At 40.1% G+C, this 16,223-nt stretch overlaps 2 protein-coding genes across 3 annotated transcripts; both read left to right on the top strand.

The window, feature by feature from the left end:
* Positions 1 to 4,138: 4,138 nt before the first annotated feature.
* On the top strand, positions 4,139 to 9,982 carry LOC143340854 (limbic system-associated membrane protein). 2 transcript variants are annotated; one of them, XM_076763217.1, is made up of 10 exons: positions 4,139 to 4,312; positions 5,201 to 5,298; positions 5,826 to 6,044; positions 6,812 to 6,933; positions 7,046 to 7,187; positions 7,980 to 8,077; positions 8,823 to 9,125; positions 9,213 to 9,405; positions 9,495 to 9,548; positions 9,633 to 9,982. In XM_076763217.1, exons 1-10 carry the CDS (start codon positions 4,269 to 4,271, stop codon positions 9,785 to 9,787), a joined length of 1,428 nt encoding a protein of 475 aa, XP_076619332.1. In that variant the 5' UTR covers positions 4,139 to 4,268; the 3' UTR covers positions 9,788 to 9,982. The 2 variants fall into 2 exon arrangements, with proteins under 2 accessions (XP_076619332.1, XP_076619331.1); XM_076763216.1 differs by having other exon boundaries at positions 9,615 to 9,982.
* A 3,989-nt stretch (positions 9,983 to 13,971) lies between these two features.
* On the top strand, positions 13,972 to 16,088 carry Asnrs-m (asparagine--tRNA ligase, mitochondrial). Its single transcript, XM_076763177.1, has 4 exons — positions 13,972 to 14,162; positions 14,351 to 14,919; positions 15,008 to 15,455; positions 15,533 to 16,088. The coding sequence occupies exons 1-4, from the start codon at positions 14,028 to 14,030 to the stop codon at positions 15,791 to 15,793; spliced, it is 1,413 nt and encodes a 470-aa protein (XP_076619292.1). The 5' UTR covers positions 13,972 to 14,027; the 3' UTR covers positions 15,794 to 16,088.
* Positions 16,089 to 16,223: the final 135 nt, after the last annotated feature.

Raw genomic sequence — 16,223 nt, 5'->3', positions numbered from 1 at the left:
ATATTTCACGCGAACGACTTCCGTAGAGACGGTCCGTCCTTCCCCATACGTGTTTTTTTCCCCTGCCCCTGTCCCTCGGGCTCAATTATTATTATTTGTTGCGTGCGAGGTACAATCGCCTGTCGCGTAGGTGACGGTATACAAATGGCTATCGTTTTTCATCGAATAATCCTCGCGTCGAGTCATGCAGCGTTGGGCGCTCCAGAAATGAGATTCTGTTTTCGTTTTTGTGTTTTCGTATTTCGTTGCCGAGCTGAAAACGTTGATAAAGGCAGAACGCGATTACCAATCTATCGTCGTGGTAAAGATAAAAAGAAAGAACGATTTGGACGTTAGAGGAACCCAAGGTTTCGGATATCCAAAGCTTGGAATGGGATCCGTGAGTTCGGATGTTTCGCTTTGCTGTCATTTTTCGGACGATGTTTCTCGTTACTGTTTTTACGCGCGAGTTCTAGCTAGAACGATTAACCGCGTTCGTTTATGCATCGGTGGGCAAAAAGTTTCCGGTGTACCAGCATGACCTGCGCAATTAATCCCATTTCCGACCCTAACTAGCAAATATTCCTTTGAGCCCTCCGTGAACACGCTCCAACCGACGATGTCTCGCTTGGGGTTAGCGCTTCGGTGAATTAGCGTTAATTAAACCATGAGTTTTTAGTCACTGTCTGCCACGGCACGAATGCCCGATGACAGCGTACAATTTTCTGTACGAGTGTCAGCCGCGAACTAGAACGATAAACCAGCGCCAGGAACACGGCAATAAGCGTGTTTTATCACCATTGATTAATGTTTTGACAAAAACATTGAACGAGCCGTAAGATTACGCGACGCGTAACGCTTCTATCATCGTCTAAATAGCTATCCTATTAATTTCTCGCGACAATATTGCGACATGTCGCAAAACCGAGTATGCGTTTAGAATTCGTTGACCTCCCGATAAACAAATTTTGCAATTAACTTTAACAGGCCTTCTATGCCACTTCACTGGATGTATCAGATAATTGAGGACCGCTCTAAAGTGCCTTCTTCACTTTGGATTAAGCATATTCACATAGATTCGCACGACCACGCGTGCACGCGATTCGAAAGAGAAGGCAGGGAGACGGATTTATTCTGTCTCTGCGTTTCTGGCCTTCCGTTTCGTTCGTTCCCTGTTTTTTTCATTCGAAAGTGACCGTATCACAGGGTATCTCCTTACGACTCTTCCGCCGGAAGTATCGAATACGCGTATAAGCCGCGGATTATATCGGAGGGACGCATAAGCGATCAACAGGGGAGTACCGTGAAATAATCCACGCTGCAAAAGCAAGGTCCAACCTCTTAAACATAATTCGCTGCGTTCGAAAGATTTAAAGGATCTAAACCGAAATTATCGACCGAAGCATGCATTATTCATAGACCCGGATAGCACGAAGCACTTATTACGCGCCATACTTCAGCAGCCTTTCAATGCGGCCGGAATCGCGTAAAGCTCCTTCGAATGGCGAGTTATTTCGATCATCCCAGTGATAAGCATAATGAAGCAGTTAAAGTGCATGTAGCACGTGATTCTCCACACTTCGTATAATTAAGAAAGTGTTAAGAAATACCATTTTAGAGCAGACCGATCTTTCTTTATCGCGCCCCAAAATCACAGTTACCCAAACATTAAGAACACTCGGGGTTCCGACCCTAGGCAGAGGGCAAAATATTATCCCAGCATCTAAGAAATTAAAGTGCCCCCCTTTCGGTTCAATAAGCACTTTGCTTAGCGTGTACGGTATCCGAAACGTCTTAACGTGCCGCGCCAGATGTCATTTTGAACGTTCACCCTGTAGTTTCGGTTCTCGAGAAGAAAAGGGGTCGCGTTCGGGTAAAGCCGACGCGTCTTTCTTAGCCGGAAAGCATTTTACGCGATTGAAACGTGGCCTACGAAACTTGGAAACGAGGCACGAAACGGAGGAAACGCAAACACAAACATCGTTCTAGAACGGTTGAATCGCGGGAGGAAAATGTAGCCGTTTTCCGGTGTGAGAAAAAAGGGGGCGAAGGCGCGTCGCCATCGGCGGTTTGCACAATTTGTCTGCGGCAGCTGGATGGTACGCGAAAGAGAGGAAAACAAACGGCTCCGGAGAACGATATTCGCCCGTCTGCGCTTTGTAAGAACGAATTTCATTGTCTAGGATCGACTACTCCCGACCCAAGGAAAAAAGGAGTCTAGAACAACAGGATAAGAGCGGTTCAACGGGGTGGCACGTTGGAAAAGCGGCTCGTCGTCGATCCTGAGGTCTTCCAGTTCGAATCCTACTGTCTCTCCTCCGGTTCTTCTTTTCTCTCCACTCCTACACAATTGCGATCATAAATATTTACGGTCGTTACGCTCCTGCGGTTGGGAAAACTGCCAATGGTCGGGAAAATTGTGGTGGAATCCGATAGGGCAGGGGTCGACAACCGACGGGTACTTTAACTGTTGGGTCGAGTCATAAGCAATTACCGTCTTTTCGTACAAACTTTATTTCTCGTTTAAGAGAGTTACGAAACAATAAAGCTATAACAAATGCTCAAACGGGTCTTCCGTTGCAGTCTGAACGTTTCACTTAACTGCAGTTTTCTCGAGCACTAGTAACAGGATAATGGAATTAAAATTGTAGAGAATTTTTTTTGGATCTCCAACCGTCTTAGAGATATTATTTGAACGTCATTGCGAAATAGGGGTACGTATAGGGGAGTTTACTGTATTTATATGTCGCCGAGCAGTAATGTGTTAAACAGGGTTGGAGAAACCGCGTGACCACAGCTATTATGATGTTCGTGGAAATTGTAAACTACCCTATCGATCGAATAAAAGTATAAAATCCTCGGTATGGGGGTCAAGCTGCCTCTGAAAACGTGAACCGGGGTAATTCTCGGAAACGAAGAACATCGAAAGCATTTCTTTTTTTATTTCGGTACGCGTCATCGGTACGGGCAAAAAATTTCCACTTTTTGGTGAAAAAGTTCGTTAAATAATTAAGAGCGTTCTATCCGAGCCTCGGTAAAGCAATAACTCGGCTCAGTGGGACGAGAAAAATTAAAATGCAATTACGTGTAATTTTTATGTAAAAGTTCCGTTCCTAGTTTCGAACCACTTTCAAGTTGTTAATGACTTATTATTCGCATTGTTCCCTTTGGTTTAATTCTGAATATTCCGCACGCTGAAGACGATCGAATTCAGCGCTGAAGATTTATCGCGTTATCTTGCATTTTTAAACAGTTTGAAAATATTTGATAATTAAAAACCACCGGTATTTTTCTCAATCTCTGTCTTTAATAATCAGTCGAGACCCTGTCTGTTGTCTTTCGAAGTGTGCATACGTACGAATGCAGGCGGTGGTAGTTATTTGTTTACAATCGTCAAAGGGGGTTCACGGTTTATCGCCTCTTTTTAAAACGTGCCGTCGATTCATATATTAGATTAACGATTTAATGGATAACTCGATGAATGACTCTATGTATGGAACGTGTCGGTGCGTAAATTGAACAAATTATAGAAGAATGCCTTTGGTGTTGGTAGATGGACACCCTATGCACATGTATACACAGTGGCGGCGATGCAATAGGGTGCGACGGTTCTCAATTGAACCAGCAGATCTTTCCTGCTTCAATTTTTCCATAAATGTTACAAAATAACTCCATCGCTTTCCAGATAAAACCTCAAGAACAAATAACATTTATATAACCGATTCTAAACTGATACTAACACCCTTTCAACCCCTCAGGTACGATGCAACTTTCGATCTAAAGCTTGTCACTTAAATTTTAATCATTTTTTAATTGGTAGATAGTACTAGCTCGTACGGGTTAATATTAATTTAGTTAGAGGAAGCTATAAAACTATTTGTGCCTCTATACTCTTGCTGCATAAAATAAACACTTGTGCTATAAAAATTTGAATACTTTGATCGCGATACTACCGAAGATGGAGTTCTAGATCATTTTTGGAGACAATGTGGCGCTTAAAATACTTTGGTGGGTCGCGATATGAGCATCCCTGAATCGCACAATGGGCAACTGGTCATAATTACACGCTACGTCAAGTGTGTGTGAACAGACGCGTGTGTCACATTGTGTGCGAGTGTGCGCGCGCGTTAAGATCGCAGGAATACGATCACCATCTTAAGCCAAGATCAGTGTCTCGTGAAAAGTCGAAGAGTTCACGCGTGCAAACGGTACGATTTCGAATCGTCGTTTTTTTTTAAATTAATTTTGTGGTTCAGAAGTGTCGAAACGTACATACATGTTTCTATAACATGGTGCCCTTTGGTTGGATGTTTTGCATTTTTATCGTAGGCAAGTGGAAGCTATATATATTTATATTATTAAATATCAAGAGTTTTTTTAATTTCGTTAATGCATACTCACTGCTATTTGATTGGGAAGAGTGTGGAGTTTTCATTCTCTACGTCTTTCGAAAGATTTGTTTCAAACAATTACACATAGTAGGTGATCTTGTTTGCCAGTCCACTTATTTCAATTCACGGAAATGAATTCATGTTACATTTTCTGCTTTCGTACGTTTCAACGTAATTATTATTTTTTTAACGTTTAACAAGGGAACTCTTTTCATCAAGTGAAATATGTGTTTTTCATATACGAACCGTAAGAAGTACCCACTTTATTTGCTAATTGGAGAATATTTGATGCATGAAACCGTAAATTAATAAAGTCAAACGTTCGGTGAAACTTTCATTGTAGGTACTTGATTCATTCGCTGATATCAGAATTGTAATTATTTAATTATTTTTAAGAATGGAATGACAAATTTAGTCGTGAATTATTGCGTAGCATTGGCAAATGGTAAATGCTTGGTTCGATGTTACCTTTACATTTTTGTTTTAAAAAAACGTTTGAAAAGTATTATCCTCGATAGGTCAGAGTGCAATCGGGAAAAATCAGATCGCGATCCCCTTTTTTCGCTGTCGTTTCGTTCAAAACCAGTGACAGTCGGGATTGTGTATATGTATGCCTGCCTGATAAAACCTTTGATACGCGTACCCTGTGTGACATGACTGCGCATGATGATCTTTCCGTGAAATTTCAACGCGTTCGATACACCTGCGTACAACGCGTACGAATTCTATACACACGACCGTCAAAAATTCACCGAACACTTAAAACGTGAAATAAAAACGAATTAACTAACTTATTCCGAATATTTATTGTACGTTGTTGTTGCAGGCAGTCGCGCGGCGGTAAACAATGGCTTCAAAAGTTATCCAACGACGGTGAAGACGTTCGAAAACGACACGGTTTTACTTCCGTGTTACGTCGAGGATGTCGGTGAGTCGTCTTTTCGGAGCACCGTGTTATAAGAGGATCCAATGTACATTAATCATGGAAACTGAGCGATTGTACAAACAATTTACTCGTACGATCGATCCCGTTGTCAGCGGTGATTTCGTTAATAGGATTAGGCGTCAGACATTTGCTTTGCCATGTCGCAACTATGGCGCAAGATCGAGCATGTTAAGACGATTAACGACTGTAAGATCGACGCGAATTAAGGACTTTATTCGGATTAAGTACTTGGCCCTTTAGTTCCCGCCAAGAACGTCAAGTTTACTTGGCGAACTATGGCCTCGATACTCTATCTGGTCAGGATTAAGGTCAGATTAGATCGACGGGGGAAACGGTTAGCTTCGGTGTTCGCTAAATTGCAAGCTGATGCATTCGTGGCACGTTAATGGTGCCGTTTGTCCAAAGATATTGGTGCAAGCTTATACTACCGACAAGCGTCGTTTGTAAATGCCTAATTAGACAGGCAATTTAATGTAGAATACTCTAAAATATATCACACGTTTTTTCAGATAAGGTGCAAACCATGGTGAGGTGGTGGAGGGACGGCATCCTTTTGGCCGACAGCGGTGAGCCGCGACATGTACCACCCGAAAGAGTTAGAATGTACTTAAATAGGAGCTTAGAGGTTTCCCATGTGAAACGAAACGATACCGGGGTATACGTGTGTCAGGCGTCTCGACCAGCTCCCTGGAGATACGCCACTCAAGTACACGAGATCGAAGTGATGTGTAAGTACGGAGGAGCTACACTCCCGGACAAAAAGATAGCTCGGGCGTGTTGTAATCGAGAAAACATAGCAATTCTATAATGTATGGAAAGAGAAGAAATGTAAACATATAAATATCAAGATGATGTTGCTGGCGCGTTTAACGTGAACGAACTATTTGATATTATCAAATTTTTGCGGCTAATTGCCATTTACAACGTAGCTGGACGATTCTATCGCGTATCGTCGTCGCTGTGAAATTATGGACGATCCAAGGATACCTTTAAGTTTCGCGTCGACCCGCGAACAGATTTAGGAAACTTTACTTTGCCACGGAATTCCCCGTGGAATTTTCCCGACCGTGAGGATTTCGGTTCCATCTCGCCGTACGTAAAAATGGGATAAGATTCCTTTGGCAATAAATCAATGCGATCCAAAAAAAATATTCAATAAAATGCAGCCGAAGTTCGATTTAGGAAAAGGATGAATATAACAGTGTTTTAAAAGGTCAACGAAATCCATAGTAAATAAGAAGACGCGCCCTCGGTCCGACAAATCCCCCGTGGAATTGAATTTTGCGGTTTTTTTCGTGTCCCGTGGGATCGGAAACGAGGTTTAGTTTTTCTTGGATAAGCACGCATTTTTACGAGATCGCATAAACGTCACGAACATCCGATTTGAGTCCAGTTAATACTATCAGACGTCACGATTCTCATTGCATTGTAGAAAGAGTCAGGAATAAATAAGCACGGGAAGGAAAAGTTTGTCGAACGGAAATGATGTTCGCAGATCCGCCCACTGTTCGTCCAGTGCCAGAATCCGGTAAGCTGGAAGTCAACCTAGGGGAGGAAGTGGACATGGCGTGTGTGGCGAAAGGTGTCCCGGTCCCTATCATTTCCTGGAGAAATAAGGTAATCAATATCTCCCTCCATCCGACGGTAATTAAATTTTCCAGTCCGCGAGAAATAGCGAGTGGACACGCGTCGAATATTAAAAATGGTAAAAATATTTATTCGTCGACAGGACGGGGAGATACCACTTTTGTACGACAGGTCTCGTCTACAATTTCACGCTGAAAGTCCCAGCGACGCCGGGCGTTACACTTGCGTCGCGAACAACGACGTCGGCGAACCCGCCAGCGCGACTATAGATCTGTTCATCAGATGTGAGTAAAGTTTGCTTCATTGCGCGTAATTTTGTTAAGTCCGTTCCGAAGTGCTGCGAGTTCTTCACGGTGCGCCTACGTTTGCATTAATAATTAACGTCACGTATGACCGTCGGTACGCACGGAAGTAATCGCGTACGCCATCCTGCATGCGCTCTTAAACGGTCCTAATTAAATTAGGAAATTGCCTAGCATTCCTCTCTTTAGTATTCCGATCGAACGTCTGTAAGATCTAATTGCAACCATGCGACGTTACGAATACGTCAAACAGTTTGCTGACGGTAGACGTTTTTTATTTGGCAATAACGAGCCTCGTGATATTAATAATCGTCGTGACGGATTACGGAAGTGTTTCAATAACACTGGAACGATTGTCTTCTGTTACGAAAATTTCGTTCCAAGAATGTAATATGTTACATTTGGTAGGTCGTTCCGCGCTTGATGCAGTAAAGCGCGCTTTGTATCATCCGCGAAAGCACGCGCTCGTTTCATAAGTAATTCAGACGAGCTTTCTCTTTGAACGTCTGAATTATTGCTACGTTTTATTTCGAAAATATCAGGTTCGTGACTATTTCAAATTTTTGTTCTCCTGTCCAGTCTTCGTTTAGTTTGAAAGCCACGAAAATGTTCACGGTGAACAACGGATGAAATATTAGGCCTGTTTCGGAATCAAACGCGCGTATTTCCCGATGAAAATTTAAACTTTCATCCCTGCAGAGCGTTCAATGCCATTTCTAATATCACGCGATCGATTTTATGTTTTTTTTCCCCCCCCCCCGGAAAACTACGCAGACAAGCCCAGAATCGAGATGTCGAAAACCTGGATGCACGCACCACCTGGGATTCGAGTGCAGTTGAATTGCGGGGTGACTGCGTGGCCAGAGGCAACGGTAAGCAATTTTACAAAGCGTGAGATAAAAATTCTGCGGGAACAGGTTTTGTGAAAATCGTCGATTTCGGGGGTCCACATTTCCGGTCACACATTACACTTTCGGTAAGGAATTTTTTTCTTGAAAGTCCGTAGGATTTCGAGGGTATATCTATTCATCAAAAATGATCGTAGTTGACCCCTGCAACCGAAAATAATTTTGCCAGAACGATTTCTTTCTTTTAAATTATTTCATTTTCAATTTGAAGAAAATTCCTGACACCGGGGAAAGAAGTGATCGATTCGGCGTGGAATGACCCGCGTTTAAAGCAGCTTCCGAGCTTGATATACCTCCGAAGCAGAAACACGTGACAAATCGATTCGCGGGAAACGTGACACGCGACACTCCTCCGCGCGAAAAGTACCCGCTAGGGTTATAAGCTCGTAAGCTGACAAAGCGTTTCTCCGGACTTCTCTTGATCGGGTAAAGTTCAGAGTATCGCTGCATTCTGACGCCAGGCACTTTCCTCGGTTGCGTCATCGTGATCTCGACGACGCTTCTCTCTTTAAACCTCTGTGTTTTCAACAGAATGTGAAATAATATCGAGCTATGCGAACTTTCAGGGAAAATCTTTTAGTCCTCGAACTGATACGTTTATAACAGACGTCCAGTCAGGAGTACTATGCCCTTATAGAAACCGAACTATCGAAATATCGGTACGATTGGTCTCAGTCTCTTCTTACTATGGGAAACTCTTTCCCCGTAGGTGGAGTGGTATTTCAATAACAGGAGCGTGAAGTATTCGTCGGGAATAGTGAAGCACAACGCCGGGAGCGATCACAGTTTAGTGATAAGGAACGTCAGGACGACGGATTATGGTTTCTACCTCTGCAGGGCTTCTAATTCCTTGGGAATCACCGAAGCGGCGGTTGAATTGTCGGGTGTTGCGAACCCTGCCACGATTAAAAAGACCTCGCACAGCCTCTCGAAGACCTCGTACAATTTCGTTTGGGAAGTCTACAGTTACAGTCCCATCGTCCAATACGAATTCAGATTTCGTAAATACAGGGTAAGGGTCCGATACTTCTTGATATGTTATATGCTTTGTCCGCGTCGAACTCCATTTTTAATCGAATGTTCTGTGCCCTCTGTTCAGAACGGTGTTCCTGGCGAATGGCATACGTTGTATATACCAAGTGGCCACGATGGCAATAGCTTTATTCACACGTATTCCTTTAATTTGACGGGATTGGAAGAAGCGACCCACTACGAAGCCATCGTTTTGTCGAAAAACCGTTACGGATGGAGCAAATCGTCGGAAATAATACGATTCGCGACGGAAGGTGCTCGTAAGTAACGAAGACAAGTGACTTTCTTTGTTTTAAACGCGGTTATTCGACGCACTCGCGTTCCCCTGATCTGCAATAATACGTTTCAGCCGACAGAGATAACTATATGACGAACGCGATACAAGAAGATAAACTCGTGCCAGGTAAACTATCATTTAATGTTAAAAAAACGTTAGCGTATTGCATGGTTAAAATCATTTTCTTAACAGTGGTACTCGCATCGTTAGCAAAAGACTATTCGTTTGGGCCTGGCATAAGCGGATCGTCTATCAATCAAGGAGGGGTAATAGCAATGATACCTGTATTATATATTTGTAGCGTGCACAGTGAGGTTTTAAAAAACTTGTATAAAGTATTATCGTCATTACGTGTAACAAATTAAGCTCTTTAATGGAATGGTCGCTATAGGATAACAGGAGAGGAAAGTAGTTCGTGTAGTATATCAAGGTAAAATTGTATAGCTTAAAGTTGGTACATTTTAAGATTGTAAATAAATTGGAACCTATACATTTTTCACAAAACAAATACGTCCAGTGTATTTCGAGGCTACTCAAAATATATATATATTTTTACATTACGCTTCTCCCTTTTTCGTGAAAAATCATTTAAACGTTCTAGACTTCGACGAAAGTCCTTCGCCACGAGTAACATCGATTACCAGGTTTCACCACTCCTGTACCACTCCTGTGATCTAATTTTGATTTTTTCCGAAATAATTAAATTCTCCCAATATTTAGTTTCGATTCTAAACACTAAGAGTGCTAAATTCGAATTCCAGTGTGAACCGATAACGTTGGAAGTGATCCGGAAATGGTATAGGAGCTCAGCAAGTAAGGGATGACAGTAAGTACAGTTTTGTTTTTATGAACAAATACCTATCTACTATCATGACAGTAATTACAAAATCTGTGAAACGCTTATTACCATTCACTGTCATCCAAATATCGAATATAAGCTTGATTGATTCGTGGCCCAATCTGACTGCCATACCGACCTAAAAATTCAGAGGTGATTTTACCGTCTTCTTCTCATGGGGGTCAGTTAAAAAACTATTCACTAAATTAGTATTGATGGGCTGACAGCTGTAGTGTGTGCATAAATACATGTGAGTTGACTATGCAAGGATTGAAATTCATTTCTAAATCTGTTGGTAATGTTGCAAGTGACACGAAAATGGTAATGGGGTTTCGAGACCCCATAAAAAGGCCGAAGAAATACATTGGGTGAAAGATCTACTCGTATACTTTGTGACAATATTCTAGAATCTTTGATGAATCAATGAGAATCAAAACTAGCCTAGCGAAGAAGCTCTATATTCATGATGACCTATGCAAGGCGGATCGCAGCCAATTTGCTAATATTATTTAGTTTTTAATTAATAATTGCATTACCCAGCTAAGAACAATACGATTATTAAGTAAACGGTAAATAATATTACCCAGGTCTCACCACGTGGAGGTTGCTGCGAGTGGAGACCCGAAGGGAGATAGATGGAATCTAAGTTCCATCGATCTCCCTTTTACATCCTTAGAAGCTAGATTACTAAACTAGAGAGATAGAAGGAAGCAATGTTCCTTCGATCTTCTAGTTTAGTTGTGCCAAGTAATTATTTCGTTTAAAAAGGGATGAAGCTAAATTATGGGAGACGCGACGCGACGCGATGCTGAACCGTGCAGCAGATCTTCGGATCGAATCAACACTACCCTTGGTAGATTGATTTCTATTTCTAGAAATCGATCTATCATTGGCAGGCGACTAGATCTTTCGGACAAACTGGACGGCCGATCACATGTTTCGTCCGACGAAACAGTGGTGACCGAAGCAAGAAACGAGAGAACGAGTCGAGAGAAGCTACTTGTTAAATAATTACTTGGCAATATTGGGAGACGCATACAATAGGGACTTAAAATTAACGTCGAAGCTCAAGTCTAGTCAAGTTGAAGCTAAAATTCGGACGATAGAAGGAAACAAAGTTCCTTGATTTAGTTGTACCAAGCAATTATGTGGTTAAAAAGAGGGATGAAGCTAAATCGTGGGATACGCGACGCGACGCGACGCGATGCTGAACCGTGCAGCGGATCCGAGGATCGAACCTACTGCCCTTGCTAACTCGATCTCAACAAGAAAACAGAGAACTGCAACTCCGAATCGAGGTCTCCATTTCTCCAACGCAACCCGCCGGGAGCCCGAAGGACCCGACTTAGGCTGTCTGACAAAGAGAGAGTACCTGAGACGGTGTCGACTTCCGCTGGAAGGTATGCGTTTCCGCAGAATACGGAAACTCCACACCTTCCAGCGAAGTGCCGTTTTCCCTCAATCAAGCTTACCAAGGGAAGGCGATTAGATCTTTCGGACCAGATACACGGCCGATCACATGTTTCAATCGATGAAACAGCGGTGACCGAAGCTAGGAACGAGGGAACGAGAAAACGAGAAGCTACTTATTGAATAATTGCTTGGTAAAACGCGAAAATATGTACAATAAAGAAATCTTCGACGTTAATTTTAAGATTCGCGACGAAGCTTAAGACTAATCAACCTGGAATTAGAAGTCCCCCGGTGGTTGTGGCATACTCCCTCGATGTCCTTGCGATTAATCTAAACTGAAATCAAAACTAATATTTACATTAGTGAGATATGGAAGGAAATTAAGCAAAATATTAGATGAATTTAAGCTGAAACATAAAAATAAAAATCTTATATTAGTCAGTGTCATCGAAACAAATATGGTATATGCATCGACACAATGTTAGAGATATCAAAACGAACATTCGTAATAATGGAAGAAACTTGGATCGAGACCCCAAATTGAATCAACACAGTGTTGTACATATCAAAATGAACTTTCATAGTAATGAAAAAAACTTAGATCGAGACCCCAAATTGAATCAACACCAAACAATCAAACGGAATAAAAGAATCAAACAAAGTACCTCCGCAGATTATTACGAGAATTCGAGCAAGAACGTAACCACAAAAATCTTATTCTAGTCAGTGGAATAAAAATACCTGATACTGTATAGAAACAAATACAGTATATGATTGAACATACATTATTATATCCTGCAATATTACACATATCAAAGCAATAACATAAATTCGACAAACAATGTAAAAATAGAAACAGAGAAAAGGAACATTCATAATAACCAAATAGAATCAGATAGGAACATAAAGTAGAATTCACATCAAACAAACAAATAAGCATAATAAAATATAAATAAGTGGGGGGGACTTACTACTTGTTGTCAGTACATAGGATAGTTACCACTCATCACCGTCCAGCACTGGTCAGTAGTGGTCAGTAGTGGTCAGTAGTGGTCAGTAGTGGTCAGTAATCGGATCTGCGCTGGTCAGCACTGGTCAGTAGTGGTCAGTTCTGGTCAGTTCTGGTCAGTCCTGGTCAGTCCTGGTCACTCCTGGTCAGTCCTGGTCACTCCTGGTCACTCCTGGTCCCCCCAGTGGTCAGCGCTGCACGAATGGCCTGACTTTGGCCCGCGAGACCCGATTCCCCTGGATGCTCCAGGGGTACTGAAGAATTTGTCCAGCGGTAGTCTTCGAGTAGGGAAGTCGAAGAGTGGGGAGACAGTATCAACGTGGAGAGTTAAGAACCGCTTGATCTAGAGAACAATACTATTTCGATTGGTCCCATCTCTTGACCATTTCTAGATCTTCACTGGACCGCTGACCTTAATGTCAACCCCACTGTTGACCACCAGTGACCATAAGTTAGTCATTGTTGATCATTGACCCATTAAATACGAAGATTAAAGCCTTCTTACGAGGATCCCCTTACAATTTGATGCATGATCTTTTTAACATTTTGTTCCACTTTGAAAGAGTGTATCTCATGTTATAAAACACTCATGGTACAGTGATAGCATTCATCCTACTAACGATAGGTCTGTTCTTTACCTCGTTTATGTGTAATAGGTATACATGGGTTGGAAAATAAAAATGCCTGGGCAGTGAGACTCAAAATCATATGCAGGTTGACACAAATCGGATTTCAGCTGTTTCGAAATCAAAGCACCTAAGCTCACGTACACATGGCTGTGAATTGGTGTGTGTAAATGGAGGGGTAAACTTACTCTGGACACCGGTCTACCGTCTGATAACACTGTTATGAATCAATTTTTAGATTTATCAAGACACATATGTATAACCTCCATATCTGTAGTATTTAATTTTCTATTCGATAATTTTTGTTAAAACATGTCCTTTTGTACATCAGTTCGAACAATTGCCTTACCGACCGGAAAATTCGGAGGTGATTGTAGCGCCCTCATCAGTTGAGAAACTATTCACTGAATTAGTATCGATCGGCAAACAGTTGTAATGTTGGTAATGTTGCGAATTACATGAAAATGGTAATGGGGCTCTAGAGCCCCATAAAAATGGGCCGAAGAAATACATTGGATGAAAGGTCTACTCATATACCTCTTATAGTTTGGAAGTAAATGGCTCTTTTACCCTATATCGTGAAAGAAAGAAAAGCTTCGCAATTTTGCCTTCGCGTGGTACGAATCTGTATTATCGGGTGTACTGTATTTGCTGGTACATACTTGCTATGTGTAATTAGTCGTGTATGGTCGTGTAGCTTCCGTAATATTGCAAACAAAATGTCATTTATGTTTTCCAAAATTATAAGAAGATTATTCGTAAATCTCAATGTTTCTAAGTGCAATAGTCACACTATGCATCAAATATCTGATGTTTCTTTCCATGAAGATGTTGGAAAACGTGTAAAACTACAGGTTAGCCGTGCTCTATTATTTTTTGGTACATCGATAGTTTTCATTGTCCACTCATCTATTTCTTTTTCTTAGTACGATTGGTTCGTTAGAATAAACCTAGAATTTTCTTTTTGTCTATATTTTATCGATTGAAAACGCGTATATCTTCGTGTCCATGGTGTTAATTATTAAACAATTTATTAATATAGGGTTGGGTATGGGCACTTAGAAAGATGAAAAACAATGTTTTCGTTGATCTCAACGACGGATCATCGAAAATGTTACAAATTGTTATACCGAAAGATAAGAAACCAGATGAATTAAGTTATGGAAGCAGCATTAAAGCAGAAGGAACATTAGTTCTTGCTCAAAATGGTAGTATTGAATTACATGCAAATGATGTTACAGTAATTGGTACATGTGATGTTATGGGTGGATACCCTTTTGCCCCAAGAAAAGTATATAATGATGACTATGTTAGGAAATATTTGCATTTAAGACCAAGGACTAAAAGTTTCTCAAGCTTATTAAGATTACGTAATTTAGCATCTACAGCTATTGCAAATTATTTTCAATCTAGAAATTTTATTAATGTACATACTCCAATTTTAACCTCGAATGATTGTGAGGGTGCAGGTGAATTATTTCTAGTAAAACCACATTCTGCAAAACTATTGAAAAGCATAGAAAAGAAAGATATTTCAGATGATGAATCATATTTCAATACTAGAACTTTCTTAACAGTTTCTGGACAATTACATTTAGAAACTGTTGCAAGGTGATTAAACTAAAAGATTTGTTAAACAAGGTTTAGCTCATAGAATATAAAGCTTTGAAAGTATGCACAAATTGTTAAATTTTTTCAGAGCTCTTTTAAAGGTATATAATTTTGGACCAACATTTAGAGCTGAAAATTCTAAATCAAGATTACATTTATCTGAATTTTACATGTTAGAAGCTGAAATGGCATTTATTGATAATATTGATGATATAATGGATGAAGTTGAACAGTTGATAACATATGTTACTAAATATATGATTGAAAACTGTACTTCTGATATTCATTCAATTGGTGGCCATGAACCAAACTGGTTGAATCAAAAGTTCATACGTATAACTTATGATGATGCAATTAAAATTTTAGAAAATAATGTTGAACAATTCAATCAGCCTATTGCATATGGAAATCCATTGACAAAGGAACATGAATTATTTTTAGTAGAATATAACAATAATATTCCAACATTTGTCATAAATTGGCCAAAAGAGATCAAACCTTTTTATATGAAAGAATGTAATGATGATACTTCAAAGGTGAGATATTTCAAATAAGAAATGTGATGCTTTTAAGTAATGAGCACTTTGGATGTATAGTTTACTTTCCTTTAAAGGTTGCTGCTATGGATCTCTTAGTACCTGATGTAGGGGAGTTAGTAGGAGGGAGTATTCGTGAAGATGATTATGAAAAATTAAAATTAAAATTACCTTTAACATCTAATCTTTCTTGGTATTTAGAACTTCGTCAATATGGCAATGTTACAACAGGTGGTTTTGGAATGGGGTTTGAAAGGTTTTTACAAACTATATTGGGAATATCAAATATTAAGGATACTATTCCCTTTCCTAGATGGCCTCATAATTGCAATTTATGAATAAAGATTTCAGGATTGTTGTCTACTTGATTATTCCCAAACATAACAGCTATTATGTACTATTAGAATACTAAATGAAAGCCATTTTATTTAGTAAAAGTAAAGTAAACACGAATAGATTAAATAAGGCATCACACATTTTGTAGCTAAATATATCTAATATTTTAAGGACACAAAGGTAATATTAAATGAAAGCTTGCTCTCAGATGTGTAAAGAAAGCACAAATTTTATTAGGTGTATTTTAATATCTCAACTTTCAATATTACAAAGCTTTACTATACTAAGGACAAGGAGTAAACAGTAACTTTAATAATACTTTTTTTTTTTATTTTTTCTAAAAATAAGTTTATTGAATACCGAGACAAATCTCAACTAAAGAGTAACTTTTTGTATTAATACTTTTTATTTGTTCAAATATTTGTATAGTTG

This window comes from Colletes latitarsis, chromosome 4 (genome assembly GCF_051014445.1).
Source record: "Colletes latitarsis isolate SP2378_abdomen chromosome 4, iyColLati1, whole genome shotgun sequence".
NCBI lineage: Eukaryota > Metazoa > Arthropoda > Insecta > Hymenoptera > Colletidae > Colletes > Colletes latitarsis.
This window is presented reverse-complemented; position numbering and strand designations above follow the sequence as displayed.

Excerpts from the sequence above, each read along its gene's own strand:
- LOC143340854 (XM_076763216.1), top strand. The coding sequence starts at position 4,269 with ATGGTGCCCTTTGGTTGGATGTTTTGCATTTTTATCGTAGGCAA. Across the intron at positions 4,313-5,200 it reads TGCATTTTTATCGTAGGCAA|TCGCGCGGCGGTAAACAATG; the intron begins GTGGAAGCTATA and ends TGTTGCAGGCAG. Across the intron at positions 6,045-6,811 it reads ACACGAGATCGAAGTGATGT|ATCCGCCCACTGTTCGTCCA; the intron begins GTAAGTACGGAG and ends TGATGTTCGCAG.
- Asnrs-m (XM_076763177.1), top strand. The coding sequence starts at position 14,028 with ATGTCATTTATGTTTTCCAAAATTATAAGAAGATTATTCGTAAATCTC. Across the intron at positions 14,163-14,350 it reads GAAAACGTGTAAAACTACAG|GGTTGGGTATGGGCACTTAG; the intron begins GTTAGCCGTGCT and ends TTATTAATATAG. Across the intron at positions 15,456-15,532 it reads GTAATGATGATACTTCAAAG|GTTGCTGCTATGGATCTCTT; the intron begins GTGAGATATTTC and ends TTTCCTTTAAAG.